At 34.7% G+C, this 24,855-nt stretch overlaps 1 protein-coding gene across 1 annotated transcript in view; it reads right to left on the bottom strand.

Annotated features, from left to right (window-relative positions):
- Nucleotides 1-3,651: 3,651 nt before the first annotated feature.
- The window catches only part of COL21A1 (collagen type XXI alpha 1 chain), a 171,550-nt gene continuing 150,346 nt past the window's right edge, over nucleotides 3,652-24,855 (bottom strand). The window contains exons 18-30 of the mRNA XM_054569504.1: nucleotides 23,569-23,613; nucleotides 21,527-21,580; nucleotides 20,513-20,566; nucleotides 17,508-17,561; nucleotides 15,829-15,900; nucleotides 13,999-14,034; nucleotides 10,539-10,583; nucleotides 7,579-7,611; nucleotides 6,846-6,992; nucleotides 6,709-6,763; nucleotides 5,999-6,199; nucleotides 5,148-5,225; nucleotides 3,652-3,841 (exon numbers count right to left, since the gene is read on the bottom strand). Coding sequence (XP_054425479.1) covers nucleotides 3,654-3,841; nucleotides 5,148-5,225; nucleotides 5,999-6,199; nucleotides 6,709-6,763; nucleotides 6,846-6,992; nucleotides 7,579-7,611; nucleotides 10,539-10,583; nucleotides 13,999-14,034; nucleotides 15,829-15,900; nucleotides 17,508-17,561; nucleotides 20,513-20,566; nucleotides 21,527-21,580; nucleotides 23,569-23,613 — 1,062 coding nt within the window. The 3' untranslated portion in view covers nucleotides 3,652-3,653. The remainder of the gene's footprint in view (nucleotides 3,842-5,147; nucleotides 5,226-5,998; nucleotides 6,200-6,708; nucleotides 6,764-6,845; nucleotides 6,993-7,578; nucleotides 7,612-10,538; nucleotides 10,584-13,998; nucleotides 14,035-15,828; nucleotides 15,901-17,507; nucleotides 17,562-20,512; nucleotides 20,567-21,526; nucleotides 21,581-23,568; nucleotides 23,614-24,855) is intronic.

Here is a 24,855-nt window from a genome sequence, read left to right on the forward strand (position 1 = left end):
ACTAGACCACCTTCTTACACCACACAAAAGAATAAATTCAAATTGGATTAAAGACCTAGATGTTAGACCCAAAACCATAAAATTCCTAGAGGAAAACAGGCAGTAAAATCTCAGACATTGCTTGCGGCAATATTTTTTCTGACATATCTCCTCAGTCAAGGGAAACAAGAAAAAAATAAACAAATGGGACTACATCAAACTACAAATTTTTTGCCCAGGAAATGAAATCAACAAAATTAAAAGACAACCCACAGCATGGGAGAACATATTAGCCAACACATCTAATAAGGGGTTGATATCCAACATTTATAAAGAACTTAGAAAACTCAGCACCAAAAAAACCAAACCATCCAATTAAAAAATAGGCAAAGGACCTGAATAGACACTTATCCAAAGACAACATACAGATGGCCATAGATATATGATAAGATGCCCAATATCACTAATCATCAGAGAAATGCAAATTTCAAACACAATGAGATACAATCTCACACCTGTCAGAATGGCTACCATCAATGAATCAACAAAGAACAAATGCTGGCAAGGATGTGGAGAAAGAGGAACCCTTTTGCACTGTTGGTGGGAATGCAGATTGAGGTGTAGCCACTGTGGAAAGCAGTACGGAGATGCCTCAAAAATTAAAAATGAGACAGACTCGTAATTCAAATTTCCCTCTGCACTGCATCATGCCCTAAGCTCTCAAAGTTTAGGCTCTCAAAGCCTTTGCCACAGAGCTGCTCATTTCTTGTGTTGACATTTTATATTATGTACCAGGAATATAGGACACATGGACTGACTATATATTATAATCTCTAGGTAATGATAAGAACAACTTTCTGCCTTCCCCAAGCACAACACAGATAATATACTAGCCAGTGAACCAGGTCTGTAGCTGAGGAATACCAGGAGTGAGCTTAGAACATCTGCTTTGACAATAAAGTTATTAATCTGAAGAATTAATCAAAGCTCCTAACCACGGCACTTTAATTAGATAAACTGCACCATATAAAGTTAAAGGAAAAAGTCAAGACATCAAAATATAAAAGCCTTCATTAACTGTGGTGTCCACTTACAGAAATGGCATTTCCTTCTTTGAAATAATTAAATTTTCAGGTTATAAATCTAACCATACTTAGAAACTGAAAAAAAAAATGTTCAGGCTAACTATATATATAGTGATAGTTCATAATCAGGGGTGTCCAACCTTTTGGTGGACTGAAAGAAGAAGAGTTTTCTTGGGCCACACATGAAATGTATTGTGACACATAATCACAAAAAAATCTCATGTTTTAAGTAAGTTTATGATTCTGTGTTGGGCTGCACTCAGAACCATCCTGGGCTGCATGCAGCCCACAGCCACAGGTTGGACACTCCTGGATATGATAGATATTAATAATAAGATATATAATAAATAAAATAAAAAATATTAAATATATTTTTGCTGCCCTCTACTGGGGAATCAAAGAATGATATCCAGCTCCATCTCAAGCTCTGCCTTATGTGCTCACATGGCCTATCATGTGTGCAGGCATGTTTCTGGTATATGTGTGATATGTGCAACATGTATAAAAAGGGAGAATCTCTTCCTCTAATAAGGTCACCAATCCTATCAGATTAGAACCCTACTCTTAATACTTCCTAAAAGCCCTATTGCCAAATATGGTCTCATGAAGGTTATGGGTTCGACATACAAATTTGCAAGGGGCACAACTCAGTCCATAGCATTATCCTATGCATTTCTATAGTACTTTCTCATTTTTTTAGAATGAATGTATAGGACTCACCTGTTTACCTACCTGTGACTCATTAGACATGAGTTCCTTCAGGCCAGACTGTACAATATTGCTATTGTATCCCTATGACAGTAACTGGCATTTAATGGTCCTTGGGTCAATGCTGGTTGAATGGATTAATAAATGATAGCAACCACCTATTCTGCTGTTTTACCAGGTCTTAACATCAAATGCCATAATGAGCAGGGGTGGTAGGATTGCTAGGCCTAAGCAGATTCCTGAGACTTTGTTGGGGATAGAACACTGAAGTGTGCCTTATGCTAATTCAGCTACCAAATGTCATGGACTTCACTTTCCTCCAAGGTCCTCATCAAAGTGATAGAATGGCACATCAATAAAGGTAAACACTGATCAATGGTCATCTTCTGGGCCAGGAAGACAGTACTGCCTTTCTTATTATTTTTTGAAGATTTTATTTATTTTTACAGAGAGGGGAAGGAAGGGAGAAAGGGAGAAAAACATCAACCTGAGAAACATCAATCAGTTGCCTCTCCTACACACCCCAACAGAGGACCGAACCCACAACCCTTGCATGCACCCTGACTGGAATCGAGCCAATGATGCTTTGCTTTGCAAGACAATGCTCAACCAATTGATCCACACTGGTCAGGGCCTGTTGAGGTAAGCAGCACACCAAGTGAATATGTAAGTTCTTATTTCAAATGAACCCATTATTTAATAGGGTATATAATTTAACAAATTTTTACCCACTGAATAAATAACCATGTGATATGAATAATATACTCAACAATCAGTTAAAATTATGTATAAAAAAGACACTAAAATCAGGCCTGTAAAAACTTTATTGTACTTTGAATAACAAGCATGTAACAAAATTTAGAGCATAATAAAGATTAAATATTTCAAATTATGTTCTTACAAAAGCATTAAGTACAGTACTGAAAGACTATTCATAATATTTTAAAGTCTACTACAGACATCAAGACATACTAGAAACTGTGGCGTTTCCTTTCAACCACAGCATTTCTTCCCATTAGCTGTGCTACAATGGAAGTTAACATATATGAACATACACATATAATAAGTGAAATGGAAAATGAAGGCATACAACAAACATTCCAATTACCCAGCAAGTACGAGGAAGAAAGTCTTTTTAGTATTTCTGAACTTCCGTTTGCTTTGAATATACTGACCAGGTACAATGGCACTTTTTAAAAAAATGTTTTTAATGTTACATAATTTTGAACATTCACTATATAACTAGTACTTTCTTTGCTTAGTCATTAATCAAATTTGATAATTTGCAAATGGAATCAGAGATACATTAATCTTATTCACATGTAATAGTAAATACATTGAACAAGCAGTAGTCCATCACCCCATCCAATGAGCGCAGACACTGGAATAAATGACTGGAATGGCAATTAGGTCTCTCGCAGCTCAACATCAGCCTTGATCTCATTTCCAATTACCAGAAACATGTTTTATCTAATGAAGAAGTATAGTTATGAGACATGAAACATGAAATTCACACAGACATGAACTTGAATACTCTGCTGCACGGAGGTTGCACGTGAACTATTTCACAGTGACTGAAATGGACCAGCTAACAGGCAATGGTGTTTTTTTTATATTCAACTTTGATGAAAACAAATGGACTTAAAAGATACCCTTGAGATTTAGTTAATGCTACTAATCTAAAGGCTCCAAATTACTGAGGATCCTTTAAAATCAGTATATGTGACCTTTTATACATTTTTCCCTAAGGAAAAAATAATAATAAAAACACCGAGGTACTTCAGCTTCTTTTCAAGGGATTACTGTTTGTTATCTTCCTGAGATGCAAAAGACCACAAAAGAAAAGCACCATGCCTAGGTTGCTGAATGAGGCAATAGACACTAATAGTTTGGTCCTTTTCTAAATGGATCCCTTCCAACAATTACACTAAAACAAAGCGATGGGTCGCAGATGCCAGGGGGACCTGGTTGCCCTTGGACGCCAGGGGTTCCGTGATCTCCATCTTTGCCAGGGAGACCTGGGTCTCCGGGAGGACCTTCTTTGCTTATTCCAGGAGGACCCTCTGGACCTAAGATGGGACATTAGTAGCATATGAACGGAGGAGTTTGGTGTTTGATGGTGATACAGCTGATTCCATAAGATATTTAAACTGAAAAAAATGTCTTGAAAATTGTACATATTTGCACTAATGTGAAAAGAGGAAGTATTCTTTTGCTAATTCTATATACCTTCCACTTTGAAAAGGACCATACAAAAGCAATCAGTAATTTTTGTAAAACTAAACTAAGCTATATTAATATAGCAATTGCGTTACTAATTAAGACATTGAGGTAACGTTCTAATATTCCAATTTGTGGGTTTTCCAAACTTACTTATTCCTTTCAGCATATTTTCTGCCAATATTATTAGAAATTAGAATTACACACACACACACACACAGTCTGGCACAAATAATGCCTCTTTATTACTACAAAATCTTTTATTACAAAATCATAAGCATGTAATTCTGGAACATGACAATATCACACTTAAGCACAACATATAACATTTTAGGTGAAATGTTCAACTTGCTGGCTATCTCATGCAAGACATTCTTGTACCCTACCAATCACACTCAAGCAGGCGCTACCTCTTCTGGACCCTATATATGTGTATGTGTGTGCACATGAACACGTGCCAGAACTCCAATGAAGTCACTTTGTGCCATATTTGCAATAAAAAGGACTATATGTTGTCATTATCATATATAGCATAATAATGATCAATACCCATAAGTGTTATAGTACTAATCTGTGAACCATAGCCTAATTAGCTCAATTAGTATACTCAAAGAAAAGAGAGTTAATTTAGGATACTGGCCTTTTAAAGTTAATGCCTCAAAATAACAAAAGCAAAATATTGAAATTTGGGGATGGAGCAGAATAGTTTCGGGGTACTTTCTACCACTACTTCTTCCTGCTACTAGTATTACTAACAAACATTGATTTAACACTGAAGTACAATTTTAGATATTGTTCTAAGTGTTTCATATAAACAGTATCAAATTATTTGATCAACCCAAAGTCGCATGAGGTAATAGCATTATCTAAAATAATAATAGCACACATTTGTTAAAAACATAAGTATGATTGCCATGTACTTTTCTGCAAGCACTACATGAATCAGCTTATTCTATCATCCAATAATATTATGATGCAGGTGACTGACATGTCATCACCATTTTACAAATGAGGAAACTGAGGCATGGCAAAGTTAAATAACAGCAAGCAGAGGATGACTTAAGAGTCTTGGTGTCAAATTATTTGACACAGACTTATGATGATTTTCTTAAAGCAAAATAGGCAGCATGCTTAGGAGCAGACACCAAGCCTTACCTGGGGGACCAGGAGGACCTTGTTCTCCAGGGTACCCAAACCCTTGGCTCCCCTTCGCCCCGTTTATTCCTGGCAGGCCTGCAGTGTCAAAGACGAGAGTGAGCTAATTTCTCCTATAAAATCACTGCCTTCTAGAGTGTTTATTTCAAAGCTGTTAATACACACACATCAAAAGGAAAAAAATACATCTTTTTAAAATAGCTTGCCACCTATTATTAATAATGGGAAACACAATTTTTGAAGCAAACCTTTCTAAAATTATCAGTGCCCCAGAAATATTTACTAGGGATTAAGTGTTAAGAAAGAAAAAAGGTTTGAGGATTATTTGTCCTTTCTGTTACTCATACATGTTCTTTTATTACTTTAATGAAACATACACACTATTCATGTAAAATTAAAAGAGGAGAGTTATCAACCAACATTTCACATAAACATTCAAAGGCAAAGAGAAGTAAGTTTGTAGGTTATTGGGGAGTTTGGTTGCAAAACATAATTTTTCCTATAATAGAAAAATAAATTGAATACTTTTTTATAAAAAATTACTGAAGTCAAAATACAAGAAATGGCACTAAAATCAAGTAAAATTTCTAATTCCCTTTTCAACATTTTCTGATTTGAAACTTCACATGCTTCATAACTTTGACCTATCTTTTTCTACTTGAAAATGTTGCTTCAAGAAAACAGAGTGTTTTCTAACTCAGTGAACAAATTATTTAAAGAGTAAGGAATTTACAAAAAATTTTGTCACCATGAAAACACAGATAAAATCTCTTCTATTAAATAAATTTAGAGTATGGATACAAAAAAGAATACCTTTCTTGTTCATTTGCTTACACGCGCAAATCAAGTACCTTTCGATCCTCTGGCACCTGGACGTCCAGGAGCACCCATTAGTCCAGGAGCACCATCTCTTCCTGGCAAACCAGGAACCCCTTGGGGGCCTTCTGGGCCCATAGGACCAGGTGGCCCAGGAATTCCACGGGAACCATGTTGGGAGTGGCAACGATCACAATTTTGAATTCTTCCACTCTGAAGTAAGACTGGTAGCTGGGCTAAAAACAAAGGATCCCCCCTCCTTAAATTTATATGTGAGTGAAAATTAACAATATCTCTAATAATTTTTTAAAAAATTTGTGTGTATATATGTGTGTGTGTGTGTGTATCTATATATATCTTGGCCAATAATTTCACTTCTGGGAATTTAAATTATAGTCATTGCTCTGTGCAATTTCATTGTATCATTTACTTAAACTGGGGTAGGAAAGCAGAAAGTGCCTGAATAAAATTTTGGTAAATTATAAGCATTCATATTTATGAATTAAATTATCATAATTATGTCATAAAATTTATTAATGATGAAATGATAAATTGCTTTATTAAAATATTATAAAAGAGTACATAAAATATTTCATGTTAATTATAAATATACTAATCTAGAAACAACAGACAAGGGTTTAAAAATGTTCCTTATTTTCTTCTTTATCTTACTTACATCTTTTATAATTTCTACCCAAAAATTTGTTTTAGTTTTGTAATTTGAAAAACTCTCTTTGAGACTTACCTCTTAATACATCAGTGCAAACTTGTCGAATAAACTGTTCAGAAAATTCTCTTCCCTGCATCAAATTATTAGGGGTTATAACATGTATATACCAAGTATAAAGCAATGTAAACTATGAAAGAAAGTAGAATACATACAGGCTTCCCATCCAATCCTGGCGGTCCCTGAGGACCTGTTTCCCCAGGTCGCCCCTGGGGACCCACAGGCCCCATCAAGCCGTCCATCCCAGGTTCTCCCTTTAGTCCAATGGCACCTCTGACGCCAGGTTCTCCCTTTTCACCTTTCTAAAAGCAAAAGAAATCCTCAAGAATTCTATTTAAATATTTTGGGAGGTATAACTGCATCTTAAAAATCCTCAAGGATATGGCTATAAATATAAAACATATATTTTATATAGAAAACAGCTGGGAAACACTGGTATTAATCAGGAGGGAAATTTTATATCATATTAAACTGTCATTTAACCATCCATCCAACCCTACAAATATCCACTTTCTTCAGTATATGATGTAGGCAATATGTATAGTGTCAGAGATACAACAATAAATGTGACACGGTCCTGTTCCCAAGGAGTTTAAATTCTTGTGAGACAGGTATATACAAAAACACATGACACTGTTCGTTGAAAAGTATGCAGAAAAAAAATTAGCTCTCAATCTAAAAGAAACAATAATATTGACAAATGCGTAACATTTCACATGTAACCGAATGAATATACATGTCCTGAAAGTCACTGTTTAGGAAAGTCACTGTTACTGAAGACTATAAAAGACATTTGCTGCTTGCAATATCAATTGCTAAATTTATATAGTGGGAAAATCCAAGCAATAAGAAGTGAACAGAGGGGGCATAATACATAAAGAAACATACCTCTCCTTTTGCACCATGAGGACCTTGAATTCCCTTTGAAAATTAACAGAAAAAATGCTATAATAAATGTGCAAGCAACAGTACTAGTAATGTGGCATGCACCTTTACCACACAGTTTATCAATTTAATTTTTAGTTTGTAAAGTATTTATATAATTAGTGGCAGAATTATACATATAAGAGGTCTTTTTTTGCCTTTTGAAAGGAGACTAATGACTAGGCAATATGCTAACTAGATATATAAACAATGTTAATTTACATTAACTGTGTCATTCTTAGAGAAAAATATTTCATATGCTGCAAGCCAAATATGTAGATTAGATGGTATTTTATCTGAATTCTTTTTAGATTTAAAAATAAGAATAGTAATAAATTTTATGGTGAACTTATATTACTATTTTAATGAAAATTAAAATTCAGATAAGATATATTTGTGATTAAAGGGAGCACTGTATTTTCCCATTCATGGGGTTAAAGTTAAATTTGATTGAATGTCACTGATAAAAAGAGGAGTTAAAGCAAAGACACTACTAAAAGTGATTGACAATGGGGATACAAACGGGGGGGGGCATGCATGAAACTCATTCATTACGATAACTTGCTATGGACACATGTGATGGCTGTATTTAATTATTTTCTACTTATCTTTTTCACATATTTATTTCAATGATGTAACGTAGATATAAAGAACTTTCAGGAAAGGCATTCAAATTTTCCAGTTTTTAAATTCATCACACGCTTAGGCTCTAAAATCACCCAATATCAGTTCAAAATAAAAAAAATATGGTTTTCACAGACATAGGTAGGATTTCATTATTCAACTTTAAAATTAAAAAAAAATGGTGTTCTCCAATTCAGTATACAATATAGTATATAACATTCCACACAATTAATTTTGAACTTGAGAATTTATTTTGATTTATTTCTTGGTTTCTTAAATATGGATATTCAAATTAGACAAAAGGAAAAAATTGGTAAAATCAGTATATAGCACAGAGAAATGTAGGTTCTCAAATTAAAATGTGAGCATAAAAACACTAAATTAGTCTTCATATAAAAGTCTTAGTAAAACTGCCTCTGTAAATATTGGGGATTCTGGAAAAATGCAGCAGCCTTCCCTATCAAATATAATCATACAACTGGTTCCAGTGTAAGAGGAAAGATAAAATAGTTAAGTTCTCAGGACTAGAACTGAATTAGAGCTGAAACTGAAAAGAGTCATCCGAGAATCCACTAAGAATACACTAAATCCCCCCCCCAAAAAAGGATAGGGCATTTCCTTCAGAATTGGAGCTCATCTCACTGGCTTACAGGTGGTACTGTATCCAAGAACCTGAGAATCCTTTAAGATGATTTCATGAGAGAAGCATTCACTTGAACTCCATTCACAACAAGAAGGCCAAAAAATTACACATCGTGTAGCACTTAGTAGGATGACAGGTAACTAAGGCTGTGTTTACTGAAAGAGTCTGGGTAGACCATCCAGCTGCTGAAAAGCAACAAGTGCCCTGGCCCCAGGGCCCCTCTGCATCGGCTCCATCCCTGGGGGTGGGAAATGCAGCTTTCAGCAAATCTGGGGCAGAAGCTTTCTAGGGAATCCAAACCCTACATTAGGTAGTACACTTGCTGTTTTCCTTAAGAAGTGACAACAAAACAAGGTAAGGGAACCTTGGAGAGAGTGTCATCTGCAAGCCAGTGAGATGAGCTCAAATTCCAAAAGAAATGACCTTCTAAAATTTTTAAAGAATTAAAAATTTAGTGAGTAACAATTTCTGGTGAAAGACTTGGATTAGGGAGGTTGAATGAATGAAGGAGAAGGTCCTCCTCTGGAAGAACTGTGTGCAGTTATTGTGTGATTAACTTGAGGAAACTGAGGGGTCAGTTACCAGGGAAACAGGGAGAGTTGGTAATGCCATCAAGTGGATTTGAGTCAAGTGAAAGAACACTAATTAAGAGACATTTTTCATTGAACATAATGGTACACAGGGAAACTCAAATCAATTACTCCTCTTACATACCTCGGTGCTTATTGTTAGCTCCTAAATTCTCAATGCTTCTTAATATCTTGCACTCACCTTGCATCCCATATTCAAGACAACCTCGCAGCCATATGCTTTTAAACACTCTCCCCACGGACTTTCAGATTTCTCCAAGTAAGAGATGCAGAGACCCTTGTCCTTGGAGACATCACTATAGTTTTATCTACGTGTCTCCAGAACTGGTGTAGCTACTGAATTTTTCTCCTATGCCCACATGCAAAAGAGGCCCACCTTGGGGGAGGACTCACAGGTACAGCTTGCCCTTTCAATGCAAACCAAGTTGGAACTGAGCTTAACTACAAGCAGTACAGCAGGAAACGTACTCTATCTCTTTGGTCCAGTTTGTCTCTGACTAAACTTATGTGCCCGACGGTTATTTCACTGAAACACTACTTAATGAGGAGATTGTAGTCTGGGAGGAAGAAAAACAACGTTATTATGTATCTGTTTCATAGCACAGTCCCTCAAGATAGGATTTTAGTAAGCCTCTGGCATAGTAATTTATAACTCTGAACAAACTAGAGGAAAACAAGTACATTCCTCCACTGCATACGGCCTCTGTAAGGCCACTGTTCATATTGCAAGAAGAAAATCAAGATTACACAGTAGGTATGGAGGTGCTGTCATTGTATGGCTGCCTTTGGCCAATAAGCTCTACGAAAATCGGTCACACTGTCCGTGTCCATGTCATTTACATGGCCACAAAAAAGCATTGAAAAGCAGTAGAAATGGGATTAGAAAATAAACAAAAGACAAAGCAAAACATTATACCACCATCACCAACGTTTTTGTCCTTGTATGATTAGAATGCACAGTACATTGACCCTTCTCCCCTTCTATTTTTATTTGCAAGTAACTCTCCCTCGGCATTGTCCAGTTATATTATTCCTTACTACATTTTCCATCAAAGAAAAAAAGATACCTGTTGCCCTGGAATTCCTGGTATTCCATTTTCTCCCCTTTGACCCTTTAAAATTTAACAAATATTATTAATTAGTTTGTACACATATGATGCAATCACATATACAACACAAGCCATGTATTGTCCTATAGTCTAGAAGAAATGTCATAAAAGCAGTACTGCAAATATGTAAAATGATGTTAGATATGGGATAGTTAGTCTCTCAAAGAAAAAAAAGGAGGAAAATGAACCTAATTTTATAGTTAAAATAGAGACCAGGAATAAACTTTGGGAGAATATGTAAATAATTATAGATACTTCAGAATGTTCTGCTGAGTTCACATTAACAGCATAAAAGTAATTTAAAAATCAAGTGGCTGTGGCAATTATATTAATTTAAATGAAATAATCATGTTCAGTGTTGACTATAAATATTTGAGAACAATAAAACCTCTTTAAAGGAATTTTTAAAAATTACAAATATACTGCAAAAATATTTTGAATGAAGATATTTAAATAAGAAGAGAGAAAAATTAATAAATATATAAACACATTTGTCCACTCAATAAATACTTTTGGATAGCTACCATATGTAGACCCTGAGGCAATATTTCATTCATATGTTGAACAAGATAATTAGCAGTTTCTAGGAAAACATATGCCTTGATAATATAATCAAAGATCAGTGACTAAAAATTTAAATCACTTTTGCATAGTGATTTGTTCATTTTGTTACATAAGTGAATTCCTAGTATTTATTGAGAAGCACCTATTTGCTGGACCGTAAGGACACTAAGACTGAGACATTGAGTTGGCCAAAAAGTTCATTTTTTCCCCATACAGTGGCCCTAGCAGTGCTCAGTTGTCTTTAACTGCATTCAAAATAATTTTGTTAGATTGTATTGTGATAGCTGTCACGTCAGCATACATTTTTTAAGAACATATCAAATTGTGAATTTTTGTGTAGCCATTTTAATATTGAAAATGGAAGAAAATGCCCAACATTTTTGGCATATTACACTTTATTATTTCAAGAAAGGTAAAAATGCAACTGAAACACAAAAAAAAATTTGTGCAGCATATGGAGAAGGTGCTGTGGCAGACCAAATGTGTCAAAAGTGGTTTTTGAAGTTTTGTGCTGGAGATTTCTCAGGATGATGCTCCACGGTCAGGTAGACAAGTTGAAGTTGACAGCAATCCAGTCAAGACATTAATTGAGAACAATCAACATTATACATGTGGGAGATAGCCAATATACTCAAAATATCCAAATCAATAAAGTTATTGGTGAAAATGAAAAATGTGTCTTTCATTTTATGGAAAACAACCACACAGACTTTTTGGCCAGCCCAATATCATTGTTGCCTTCAAACTGTTTACTGAGTGGTGAGAAAGATAAGCAAGTAAATCAAGGATGGACATTTTTAAAAATGGAATAATGAAAATGCTGTCTGATAAATGCACAATGTATAATTAAACACCTGAAACACAGGAAGGAACATCTGACATAGAGAGCAGGGAAAATGACTCAACCTCGAGTGCAGCCTTTCAAGACAAGTAAGAGGTAGTCAACAGGAGAAAAGATAGGCATGTGGACCAGGGACACATACAGGACAAAGGGAAGTAATTCCTTTGACCTAAAGCAGCAGGCAAGAGGGGATAGTAGTGGGCAGAGCGGCAAGACATAAGGCTGAAGAAGATTCAGTCAGCCGGAAGGAACTTTATGGATCAGACTTTATCTTGAATTGTGTGGGGCACACTTTGTGGGATTTTTAGGCAGATAGGTAATTTAGTTATTGTATGCTGGCAAAAGTGTGTGGGGTAGGGGAAAAGTGGTAGACTGGAGTCAAATAGATAAGTTAGGAAAATAATACAGTAACTCAGGACCATTGATAAATCATGAATATAGTGGGGGCAGGGAAAAGAGAACAGCCAAGTGCAAGAGACATTTAAATGTAAAACTGGCTGTGAAAAAATTGGAAGAGATTGAGTTTTAAGAAGATTTCTAAAACATTTTTTTCCTTCGGTGACTGTGTCATGATACAAATTACTATGAAAAAGAATCCATGTTTAAAAGATGATTTATGGGAAAAGATGACAAGTTCCGATATGAACATGTTGAGATGCACATGATATGTCCAAAAAGCAACACCAGGAAGGAAATTGGAATATTATTGGTCTAGAGCTCACAGACATTTACTTAAAATTTACCTCACTCTTAATTTCAAAATTCACTTAGAGGAAGCATGATAATACTTGAATATCTTTGGTAAAAAATGACTTTTTCTGAAAAACAACTATTAGACTATTACCTTGGCAGATTTTGACTCTATCAATAATATCAATTTAAAATTTCCTTTTTTTGCCTCCAAAAATTCTAGAGTTCTCAAAATTCTATCTGTGAAGTTTTACAAAGTATTTTTCTTTTTACATTAAGCTTATTCTACATAAAATTCAGTCACAATAACTAAGTTTTATTATCTTAAAAACACTGTAAAAGTACTGTCTGCACATTGGATTTGTAATTCATGGTTGGAAATGTCTTCCATTTCTAAAACTTAACAGACTGAAAGACCAACAGATGTAACTTATTCCTGGTAAGTGTATCATTGACTCTACTAGTGGCATCCTATGCATGGGTCAGTTGTTCACTTAGTGAAAAAAACAAAAAAACAAAAAACAGAAACAACCCATTCGACAGCCACTTAAATTGAGGTGAAAGTGTCCCTGTCTTCCATAGTGGTAGTATGGTTCTTCCCCTTGCCTTTGTTGCTAAGACACCCAAAAGAGGTCCTTCTAAACCACCCTAGATTTCCTCAGCTTGATAGAATTTTCTGTTTAATTCTCCTTTTATTAGTTTAAGTACATATTAAATTTGATGTTAATGACTGCTTATCAAATTATTTGTGCTGTAAGCCATTTCAAACTATTTTGAAACACATACACTATAGAAAATAAATAAATATATATCAAAATTATGTAATAAAATCTGTATCTTTACTTTGTTGAATCACTTTGTTTTCAAGGTCTCTACAACAGTGATGTGATGAAGAATCTTTTTGTAAAAAGACTTTATTTATTTTTTTAGAGGAAGGGGTAGGGAGGGAGAAAGAGAGGGTGAGAAACAGCAGTGTGAGATAAAAACCTCGAGTGGTTGCCTTCTGTATTCTCCCTGACCAGGGACTGAACCCACAACCCAGGCACATGCCTTGCCTGGGAATTGAACGGACGACCTTTCAGTTTTCAGGACATACCCAACAAATTGAGTCAACACCAGCTGGGGCACATGAAGAATCTTAACATTAGACTTGATATGGTCTGAAAAGTAGCAAAAGAAAAAAGCTAGGATTTAACAATTAGATATTGATGGTTAAAGGTGAAGGAATTGGAAAAGCAATATAAAAAGTTAAAAAGAATAAAGCCCAGATTTTACTGCCAAGCAAGGAAAACACACACACACACACTCAATCAATCAATATACCTGAATGCCTTTTTCACCTTGATTTCCTTTGTCCCCCTGCAAAAACATATATATATATATATGGATTATAATAATCTAGTATATTCTGTATTCTTTCAAATAAACATGTCTTTCTTCAGCAAAGAAAATTATATGATCTCATGCAAATTCCACAAATGCCTCATGTACAGAAACTGATTCCAACACGATATTTGGGAAGAGAATAAAATAACATCTGTCAAAATGATGTTCTAAATGAACATTTTCTTGTGCTTTCACATTCAAACGGAAATTTACTACTATTTTTATTTTACCAGGAAGAAGAAAATTTTCCTATATTGATCATAATCTGAGGTTAAACAAACAAGTAAGAGAGAACTTACTTGGACAAATGTTGTTTTAAGAAATCAAATTGAAAATCTTTCATTAAGCTCATAGTAGCCACATATTTATAGGAAACAATGAAATAAAACATAATGTTGAAATGATATTTTAGAGAACATTTGTTTTGAAAGTGAAGTTTGAGGGGGGGAAATTATATTTTATGATAATAAGTTTCCTAGAATTTCTCAGCTAGAACAGACATTAGAGACCAACTAATTCAATATCCTTGTTTGTGTATATATAATGAATTTGCAGATTAGGAAAGGTAAGCACTTGTCCAAAATTGAACTTGGACAGTTTCCAATTTTTTTTTAACCTCATCATGTTATCTAAACATAAAGAGTTTTGTGTTTATAGCAAACAAAATACAGATTTTCTTTTATATGCCAAATTTCTGAACGAGGAAATCCTTAAATCTGAATATACATTCACAGTAGATTTTCTTATCTTCACTAAGGGTCTAACACTTAATTGCTGCTATGAAGATCATTCCTGCATCAGCATGTGCTATCAGAACGACAAGGTCAAGGATCACACTGGGCATAATCATTTAGGGGCCAAGTAGATAATACATGAGAGAGAGAAAAATAAAATTGCAGAAAAACTAGAACAGCAAGGGATATCAAGTGATGGCCTAAAAGCTTGTATCCTTTTCCAGAGTAAAAGCCAGTATATTTACTTTTAATCTGAAATATATATTTATAGAGGCATGGAAGTTTTTACAAATGGGCAGTTGCTTTTGGCTTTAAACCTCCAAACAAATGATATAGCTCAGGGTTCCTTTAGAGAGGGAGAAAGAGAAACACACAGAGAGAGAAAGAGAGAGAGAGAGAGAGAGAGAAGGACACAGAGAAGAAAGAGGAGAGGGAGAAGGGTAGGGATAGGGGAGAGGAGCGGGGGAGGCGGAGGGGGAAGGAGGAGGAGGAGGAGGAAAGGGAGTAAGAGAGAGAATTTTATATAAGCACACATGACCTGTATTTTAAACTCCTTAAATTAATTTTAAATGATTTCTTTGTAATACTATTGTTTCATAGACAGGAACTTCATAGTCAAACATTCTGGTTGCAATTTTTATCCTTTCAGACTTTTGCACCAGTTTTGGCGAGAGTGATTCATATTCTGGTAAGGATGTCTGGTGTAGAATACTTTTCCTAAAAAATTCTTGACTTGCTAGGGTTGACTTCTAAACAATGTAAAGTTAAAGAATATTACTTAATTGTATGTTTTTATTTTCTTATCTGCATGCCTCTTCCAAGGTCCTCATCTAGAAGGCAATACCCACATCGGGATATAAGAGATGCCACAGCTATTAGTGTGAGGTTAAACACATTATACACCGTATACTGAATATACAGGTCAGTTTATCATTAAAAGTATAATCAGTCTTACTATCCTCTTTACACCAAAGGGAAACTTACATATTAGAAGCTGATTATAAGTGAATTATAGCTCCTAAACAACACATACCTTTTTTCCTTGAATTCCAGGTAAACCCAGGTAGCCCGGCTCCCCCTGGGGACCCACTGCCCCTTGTTCTCCCTAGGTAAGGCAGAGATTACATAAAGATCACACACCTACTGCTTATAAAAAAAAATACCACTATCTTTATTTCTACATACATCTCATACTTTAAATTGGTGGTTAAAAAAGTGGTTGACATTTAGAGTTATTACTACAGGGATAATAAAGAATGAAAAGTTTACTGGAGTCCCAGTAAAGCTTCTGATATATTTTCCTCTAGTTAAGAAGTTACGATAGCATTCTATATTTTAAAATTTTATATTTGGTACTTTCATTATATTTTATAACTTCAATAAAGTAAATAATAAAGTAGTGAAAATGATAAACACAGGTTTCTTTTTTCATTTACTAACTACTTTTTCTTCCTTGAAACTGATTTTTCTCATACTGCTACTTTAAGAGACATTTTATTGTTACAAAACTGATAAATAGAAGAAATGAAAATTATTGAAAGTCTCATTACCCACTATTTTTATTTTGTTATATATTTTCTCTCTATCTACCACAAACACACATACACAATTTAGTTATTAACATGTGCCAATGTATGCATAATTTTTCCATCTCTTATTTCAACATATATTATTATTGTGAAATTCTTTACATGCCATTATATTTTTTTAAAAACATGATTTTTAATCACAGGATTATATTCAACTGTATTGATTTAACATATTTCATTGAATAAAATTCCAATAGTGTTAAACTGGTTTCCACAATTATATTTTTGTAAACAATATTGGGATGAACATCTTTGTAGTTCAATTGTGTGCACATTTATATTTTTTCTATACACATATGGAATACTATTTTCTTAGAAGTAAATTCTTGAGCTATTTCAGTACTAAGAATATCCATAAATTGTCTTAACTCAAATTGTCTCCTCTCCATCATCACATAGGGGGTATTTTTTTTCTTTTAAAACTCTTAAATAAAGAGGTTCTCAGAAAGCATTTAAGTGATGATGTATCAACAATCTTGGAGTTAAAAATGTAAGAGATAGGACATAATCCTGAATGTTCATGGTTGTTTTTTGTTTTATGTTTAACCATCAGCCCTAAACTATCACGTTAAGTAAAGACTACTGTTTTTGTAGAAACTAAGTTTTGTTCTCTTTGCTCACTGTGCCCACTCCTGAGCTGCTCAATAATTCTCTAGATTTTTAAGAGCTGAAAGTCTCATTGAAATAAACATAAACTATTTGGTTTGAAGGAAACTGGTAAAGGCAGCCATGGGTCCCCACTCTGAAAATAAGCAAAGGAACAGCACCATTTCTGGGAGCCACACACTCTTGTTTCTAGCCATGGGAGGGAGTGATATTCTCTAGACCAGAGAGATTGCTCATTTTAGCACACAACTTTTGCCATTTCTAGAAAAATCAAGTCAAAGCATATTCCATGTCTTTATTATCCAAATTATGAGAAAATATGCAAAAAATAGAAATGAAATTGGCCCACATCGGTCATTTCCTTTTATGTAATCCTAATTTCATATAACTTTTCTTAAGGCATACATATGTCAATCTTATCAAATTGACATATTTTTTAAACAAATTGAAAATATGTTAATTTCATCAAACTTACGATTCTTTGAAAATATTTCTAAATGCATCCTATCACAATTACCTTGAGCCCAGGAGCCCCAGGAATCCCTTTAAGTCCAGGTTCACCTTTATTTCCCTGTAATGCAACAAAAGCATTTGATTTTTTTAATTCAGTCATAATTTATCTGATATAGACACAGAAATATATTAAAAATAATGTTTATATTTTCAGCTTTCCAATTATTTGAAACATAGACTCTACACATTAAAAACCATTAAGAAAAACTCTTTTATGCAAGGAAGGAGTTCCCACACTAATAAAGCTCTCTAAAAGCATATGTGAAGTGCTATTACTGACTTTTCACACTGGCAGGTCTAAGTATAAGTGGAGCAATTCAGATCTTTCGGGGTGGAGAGCCACTTAGCTAGGTCTCCACCTGCACTGACTGAAGCCGTCCTCTGGGTTGAGAATCTAGACCTTTGCCCTGTTTTACTTTCTCACTATGGCTCACCTTCAGAATGCAACTGAAGGAAAGAAACTTAGCTTTAAATGTTCAGTGGCTTCTTTGAATAAGTATGAATCAGAAACTGTTTGATTTGTGCTCTTTTTCAAGATTCCAGCACAGCCTTTCTAATAGGCTTGGAAAGCAAGGCTGAGTTGACAGCAAAGAATGTAAGACAGGAAAAGAGGACGGGACTTAAAAGAGAGAACATGCCTGCTGGTTAATAAGGAGCGATTGTCAAGGGTAGTTCTGATTTTCAAATATATGTTGATACCTGAAATCACAACGCAATCAATGTCTGGCAAAAGCCCTAATGAAACAGGTGCACGTGACACCTGGAAGGGGAGGGCAGTGATCACCCTGAGCCAAGCTGAGTTCACACATGAGAGAACCAACTTCATTTTCAGCTTTTAAAAAATTTTCTAGGCTGCTCCTGTTGACAAACATGTGAACCTAACATATAGATTTAATTAAAGCATTTAGCACTTAACAGCACTGTTGAACCATACAGCATTAGCTCCTTAACATTTCTAATTTTACAAGTGATTAAGCTTTTCACCTCTGAAAAAATCAGAGGTGAGGAGACTTGCAAAAAGTTGCATGATTTGTTTATCTTAATATAACCTAATACAATTAAGTCATGTTCTTAACAACTGGAATTGAGTGTGGTAAAGTGGACTTTTCCAACCGCTATTTTAAAAAGAAGCATTGTAATATACATTAGAAGTGTTCTGAAGATCTACCACAGAGTTTCAGCCTCACCCCTGACCCTGGGACACAGCTTTTTGTCTCCCCAGCACTTCTACCAATGATATTAAAGGCATGTTGCACAAACATACACTTGACAAAACTGGCAGAGATAAGCTAATACAGGGGTCAGTAAATGAAGGCCCGTGGGTTAAATCTAGCCCAACACATGTTTTTGTCAAAGAAGTTTTAGGGGAAGACAGGTACATTTCACACAGTTTATATTTGTCCATGGCTGTCTTCATATTAAAATAGCAGAGCTGAGTAGTTGCCACAGAGGCCATATGGCACTCTCGGACTGGCCCTTTGCAGAAAATGTTTCCAACACTTGAGCTGGTTAACACACTACATGAAAAGAAGTTAAAATGTTTCACTGAAGAAGTTACGTTGATAAGTATAATTTTAACATTCTTAATCTATTTTTAACAAAATAACTGCACAAGTACAAGATGAGGGAAACCAAACTTCATTATAATTCATGTAAAAATAACAAACCGTGACACTGGAAATAGCCACTTGGTTCCCCAGCCAAATCAGCGGAATCTTCAAGTGCCACAAACACATGGTTCTAAAATCTTTCTCTTTCTCTCTCTCTCTCTCTTTTTTTTTTTTTTTTTTTTTGGAAAATCCAGCAGATTTAATTGACCTCAAGCTCAGTGTGAGCCAACAATATGGAGTGGCTAATTTTAAAAAGCTGATACAATATTAGGCTGTATTCTCAAAATTTAGAGCATCCAAAATACAATGGGAAAGTCCATTGTACCTCAAATACTTAAGGAGTATAGAACTCCTCTACATCTTTTTTAAAAACTGATCTTGAAAAATTATGAAGACCCTCTACTTGGCAAGCCTAGTCACCCCAAGGTTTTATACCAGCTCTGTATATCTCCTGCAGGTTGGCTCCAAAATAATCCAAGAATCCACAAGAATAATCCAAGAATCTTCCAATGGGGAAAGGGCAGCTACTTTTCCCTAATCTCTTCTTTGATGCTTCAGAAACTAAGAACACATCAGGTCATCTAATCATTTAGTATGCCACATATGTACAACATCTAATTAAAGGTTGAATGCTTCCAACACTGAAATTCTATCACTTCCTTTTGGAACTTTGTCCTAGAAAATATTCATTAAATGATTGAGAATAGTTTCCTGAGTCTAGCCAGAACATACATAGTTTCATCCTCTAAAAAAAAAAAAAAAAACCCCCCCAAAAAATAGAAAAAAAGAAAATAGCTGTCAGCGCAGGATTTTATACACCTAGAAAATGGTCATACTGTGGTGTTAAAACAATTTCACTTGTACCATCTGATCTGACATCCTAAATATATTTGTCAAGCTTGCCTTACTTTTTTAAATTCTAAAAGTAAAGATAATATGCAATCCTACCCATAGTCCCTAGGGAAGAAATGACTAAAAAACTCACCACAAGGCATTTCACAAATAAATATTCCACTACGTAAAAATACCAAGAAGAGGGCTGGGAAAATGGTACAAGTGATAGTATTTGATCATGACCATTTATGCTCTAGTGTAGATAATTGGGTTTGGCATGTAACTTTATGGAACCATATGTATCCCTCAGTGCCCTCTGAGATGCCAGTAAGGAGCGAGCTGCGTAGTGAGGGATTCCAGACCTGTCCGGCTTGAACCAGACCTGACTTACTTTAGTCTGTTTTATTTGCAAAATTTACGCCTCAGATTTTATTCTTACAAGTGATTGTTCACAGAATTAAAAATCACATTCAAAATAAAATCGGTGTAGTGAAAACTTTTACTGAAATACATAGTTGATTATTTTGCACAAAGTTCGCGATCTTCTTTATTTTCCTATACTTACTTTCGGTCCTGGAGTCCCAGGCTGACCTGGTGAGCCATCACTTCCTATCAAACCCTATATTTTTAAGTGGGAATTTAAGAGAAAATCATTTTAAAATATTAAATTTATTTCCAAGTTACACATTCATTCTCATAACAATTGGTCCTCTAAAATATAATACAATATTTGGAAATTGTCATCACACACATCCAAGTAAGGGTAATAAAGTAAATAAGCAACCTATGCAAGATAGCATTAGGCTAACAGAGCCCTTACAATTTTTTTGCTCAAAGAACTTACAATAGCACAAATTACTGAAGGGCTAGTAAAAGACAAATGTAAAGAAAAGTTAGGGTTTTTTCCTACACTCTTTCTTCCTTTTATCATGAGGGCTAAGAATTAGGTTTCTTAACAGATGTTACATTTACCAACATTACTTACAGTTTCTATTTTCTTGAATAATCCAATAAATTCCTTTAATATAATAATCTCTCTTCAAGCTACAAAATGGCCATATTTTAAACTTGTCATATCATTCAAAATAAGGCAATGATAACTACTGTAGCACAAGGACCTGATCTAGTTTTCCTTTTATTTTAAATACCGTCATATATACCAAAAACACCTACTTTCTCTTAAACATGGCAAAGGAAATATGATGAGCAAAATAAAAATGCAATTATTATCATCAGAAAAGATCATCTCAACGTAGCCATATTAAAAATACCATGTCATCACTACTATGCTTTGCTATCAATTTAAGATGTTATTGCAACTACACAATGTAAAATATACTAGTAATAGCACAGTATATGAGACATTAAAAATTTATGTTCTGGTTTATCTATAGTAAGGTCTCTGCTCTTTACTTGGGTGGTCCAATTTTTGAGAACCTGAAGAAATCTAGACTCTCCTAGACAAATGGACATAAACATTATCTTTTTCATAGAAATGGGTGGAACTTGTGGACTCCAGAAAACTCCTGGTACATAGTAACAATATTTCTAACGCCTGATCATAATAACAGTTACATACAGGTATCCCCGGAACTCCTTTTTTTCCTACTGGTCCTGGAGGCCCAATTTCTCCCTAAAAATCAAATACAGATCAAATATAAAATTGGAAATTATCAATTCATTTCCAGAAATTTCCTACCAAAGCACTATAGAATGAAAATTAAATCCCAATCAGCCCAGCTTTTTTGGCCTTTCCTTCCTCTACTGTAAGAAAGGAGCAAGGCAAGGCTAGAAACCGAGGGACCTAACACCTTGAAGACTTAGGGGCCTGGGGTCTGTGGAATTATTAAGTCAAATATTTTCATTAGGAAATCAAGTGGGACACGTGCCATTCTTTCAAAGGAAGACAAAGAGTTGGTGAGGTGTGACAACAGGGTGAAAAATCAGAAAATTTTATTTATCAGAGTTTAAGAGCTATGATATGAAAAACAAATGAAAAATAAGGAACCAAAGAACAGCATTTAAATTTCAACTTCTGGGATTGTGGCTCTCTAGAGGCTTCAAGCGGTTCTCTGAATCCAGAACAATATCCTAGAAAGAGCATCCTCTTTGAGAAAGCACTGGTTTTGCAAGAAATAGGAGAGGACTTCAAAGATTCCTCATTTTAATAAAATATGCCCTGGCTGAAGCTATAAATCTGAGGATTTGGAACTGTGCAGAAACCCTGCCAGAGGTAAAGATGTAGGAGTCATAGGGTTGTGGTTGTCTGAGAGAGATGCTCAGCTCAGCTCGGGAAACTGACTGCAGGACCAGCTGTGGAAAGAGGCAGGATGTTCCAAGGGGCAGCAGTGGTACCCATGCTGCTAGCAGGAGGCAGCTCTCTATGCTCCCATTAGAGTAAAGGACTCCCATCAACTGAGATGAAGCAATGAGCTCACAATCAGCAAGAAAGAAAGAGGAGGCAGAAGCCACTGACAGAGAGTCAACAGACACTGGAATTGTGAGAAACAGAATTTAGATCTATATATGAAATCTTTAAAAAATAAAAAATAAAGCCAGAAAGACTGTTAGGACTGAAAACAGAATAAGATGCTGTTAAGAATAAAAAGATGTTATTAAGAATTAGAACTAGAAATAAAAACTATGATTGTTCAAACTTTTTTAAAAAATCAGTTGACAGTTTTAATCAGCTAACTAGACACAATAAAGGAAAAGTACGTACTCTGGAAAATATATCCAAAAAATTTAACCAGAATGTAAGACAGAATAAAGAATATGAAAATAAAAAGATATTTAGAGATATAGGGGACAAAATGAGAAGGAATAAAATATATCTAACTAGAGCTCCAGAAAGAAACAACACAGAGAATGAAATAGTAATAATATGGAGGCAACTGTAATAATAAGGAGGTAATGCTTGATGATTTCTATAGAATAATATGGAGTTAACAGAAATAATTCCACAGAGCCAGGCAGCAAAGTGAATTCCCACCAGGGTGAATAAAGAGGACTATATATCGAGAAACATCACCGTGAGTTTCAAGAACACTAAAAACAAATAGAACACCTTAAGAGAATCCCAAGGGAAGGAACAGACTACTTACAAAAGAATGCTAATTAGAATCAAAGCAGATTTCTCATAGTTAACAACAGAAGCCAGGACACAAGGCATTCCTCAATGTGTTAAGAGAAAATAATCACCAATCTTGAGTTGTATGCTCTATAAAATTCTCTCTCAAAAACAAGAATAAAATAAAGATATCTGTAATGAAATAAAAACTAAAAGTTTATTACCAAGATATCTGAACTAAAGGAACTTCAAAATATATAGTTCAGGAGGTTGTAAAATTACTCCAAAGTGAGGGCCTAAGAGCACAAGATAGAAAACTAACCAAGTAAAACAGAAGTATATATATAAATCCAAATTAATATTATTTGGGTAAAACAATAAAAACTAATCTGTAAAGTCAAAATAGTAACTTCTGAAATTACATCATGTTTGAACAATTAACTGTCCCCATGAATGTAGTAAAAAAGTATCCTATGTGAAGACGTATCACCACTTTGCCCTTTTAATAAGCGGATCCAGGCCCAAATCTTTCAACTTTCATTAATATTCACCTTTTGTCCCATTAATCCTTGGTTTCCAGGAAATCCTGGGATTCCCTAGAAAGGAATAAAGTATATTTTTAGTTCAGGTCATAATTGATTTTTAATGTGTAAATAATGCATGCATTTACCATGCAACACTGCCACTTAGAACAATCCAATTTGGAAAATAGGGAATTTATGAGAGTTAATATTATATGAACATATACTGATATTTAAAGTTTTAAATAAAGGCTTTTAAAGAAGTCAAGATATTAACCTTCGGTCTTCTTTCAGAGCAACATAAGTGATCAAATAAGAACATTTCATTTAAACAGGTTTCTATGTTACTTATCAAGAATAATGCAAATAAAAACTGAAATCAAAAGCTCAGATTCAGTACAATTCCAAAGGCCCTGGCAGTATCACAACTATAATTAAAAACTGATGAAACTAAACAATTTCCTCCAAACTGAGCCTTGAAACACCCAGGAACCTAACTTCTTGGGTAAAAATATGGTAATCTTCCTCCTATCATTCTTTGCTGGTAAAATCATAAAGAACATTCAGACCACAGTTTGTGTGGAGACAGAAAGTAAAACAGAGAGGTTTTCCCCTTGGCTCGAACCAAATATGCACGTTCTCTAGCAAGATTCAGAGGAAATTATTATTAACTTTATAAATTTGAGAATAACTTTATAATACATTTGTTAATGAGAGAGCAATTCTAGTCATCCTTTCAATGCATTCACCAAAATGATCATTTATCACCCAAAACGTGATGGTGCTAATTATGCTAATCAATTTTAATTTGTTATTTTTATTAGCTCCTTTCTTGATGATACTGCAGATGAAATAATTAACATTTGTGTGTGTGTGTTCCCGCTCTGGCAGGAAAGGGATCTGAAACACAAGGAAATTGTGCCCCGCCAGTATTTCCTCGAAAGCCCTCTGCACCGTCAGGGCTTTCAAAGAGTAGCCGTGCTCTCGTCAGTAAACAGAGCTGTTGCTATCAACGAAATCAGATATCTTCTATTACAAGGAGAGTTTGCCATTATTTTGACTTTCACATCTTGACTTTATTAATACAATACTGCTCAATGTGTTAGCCATAATTAGAGAGCAAGACAGGAGCGCATAGTTCTAGTTTTAAAATCCACTTGAATCATAAGTTGAAATTAAATTTTATTCCCTTTGGCTCAATTCAGTTGCCAGGGCTCCACACCCTTTACAGAGAACAAAAGTTGCATGTAAGCAATGACTGTCCACAGGGCTTGCAGTCTAGTTTAAAACCTTTATAAATACACTAACTAGATAATA

This window comes from Pteronotus mesoamericanus, unplaced genomic scaffold (assembly GCF_021234165.1).
Source record: "Pteronotus mesoamericanus isolate MK-2021 breed Mesoamerican mustached bat unplaced genomic scaffold, CSHL_Meso_final contig_20, whole genome shotgun sequence".
In the NCBI taxonomy this organism is placed as follows: domain Eukaryota; kingdom Metazoa; phylum Chordata; class Mammalia; order Chiroptera; family Mormoopidae; genus Pteronotus; species Pteronotus mesoamericanus.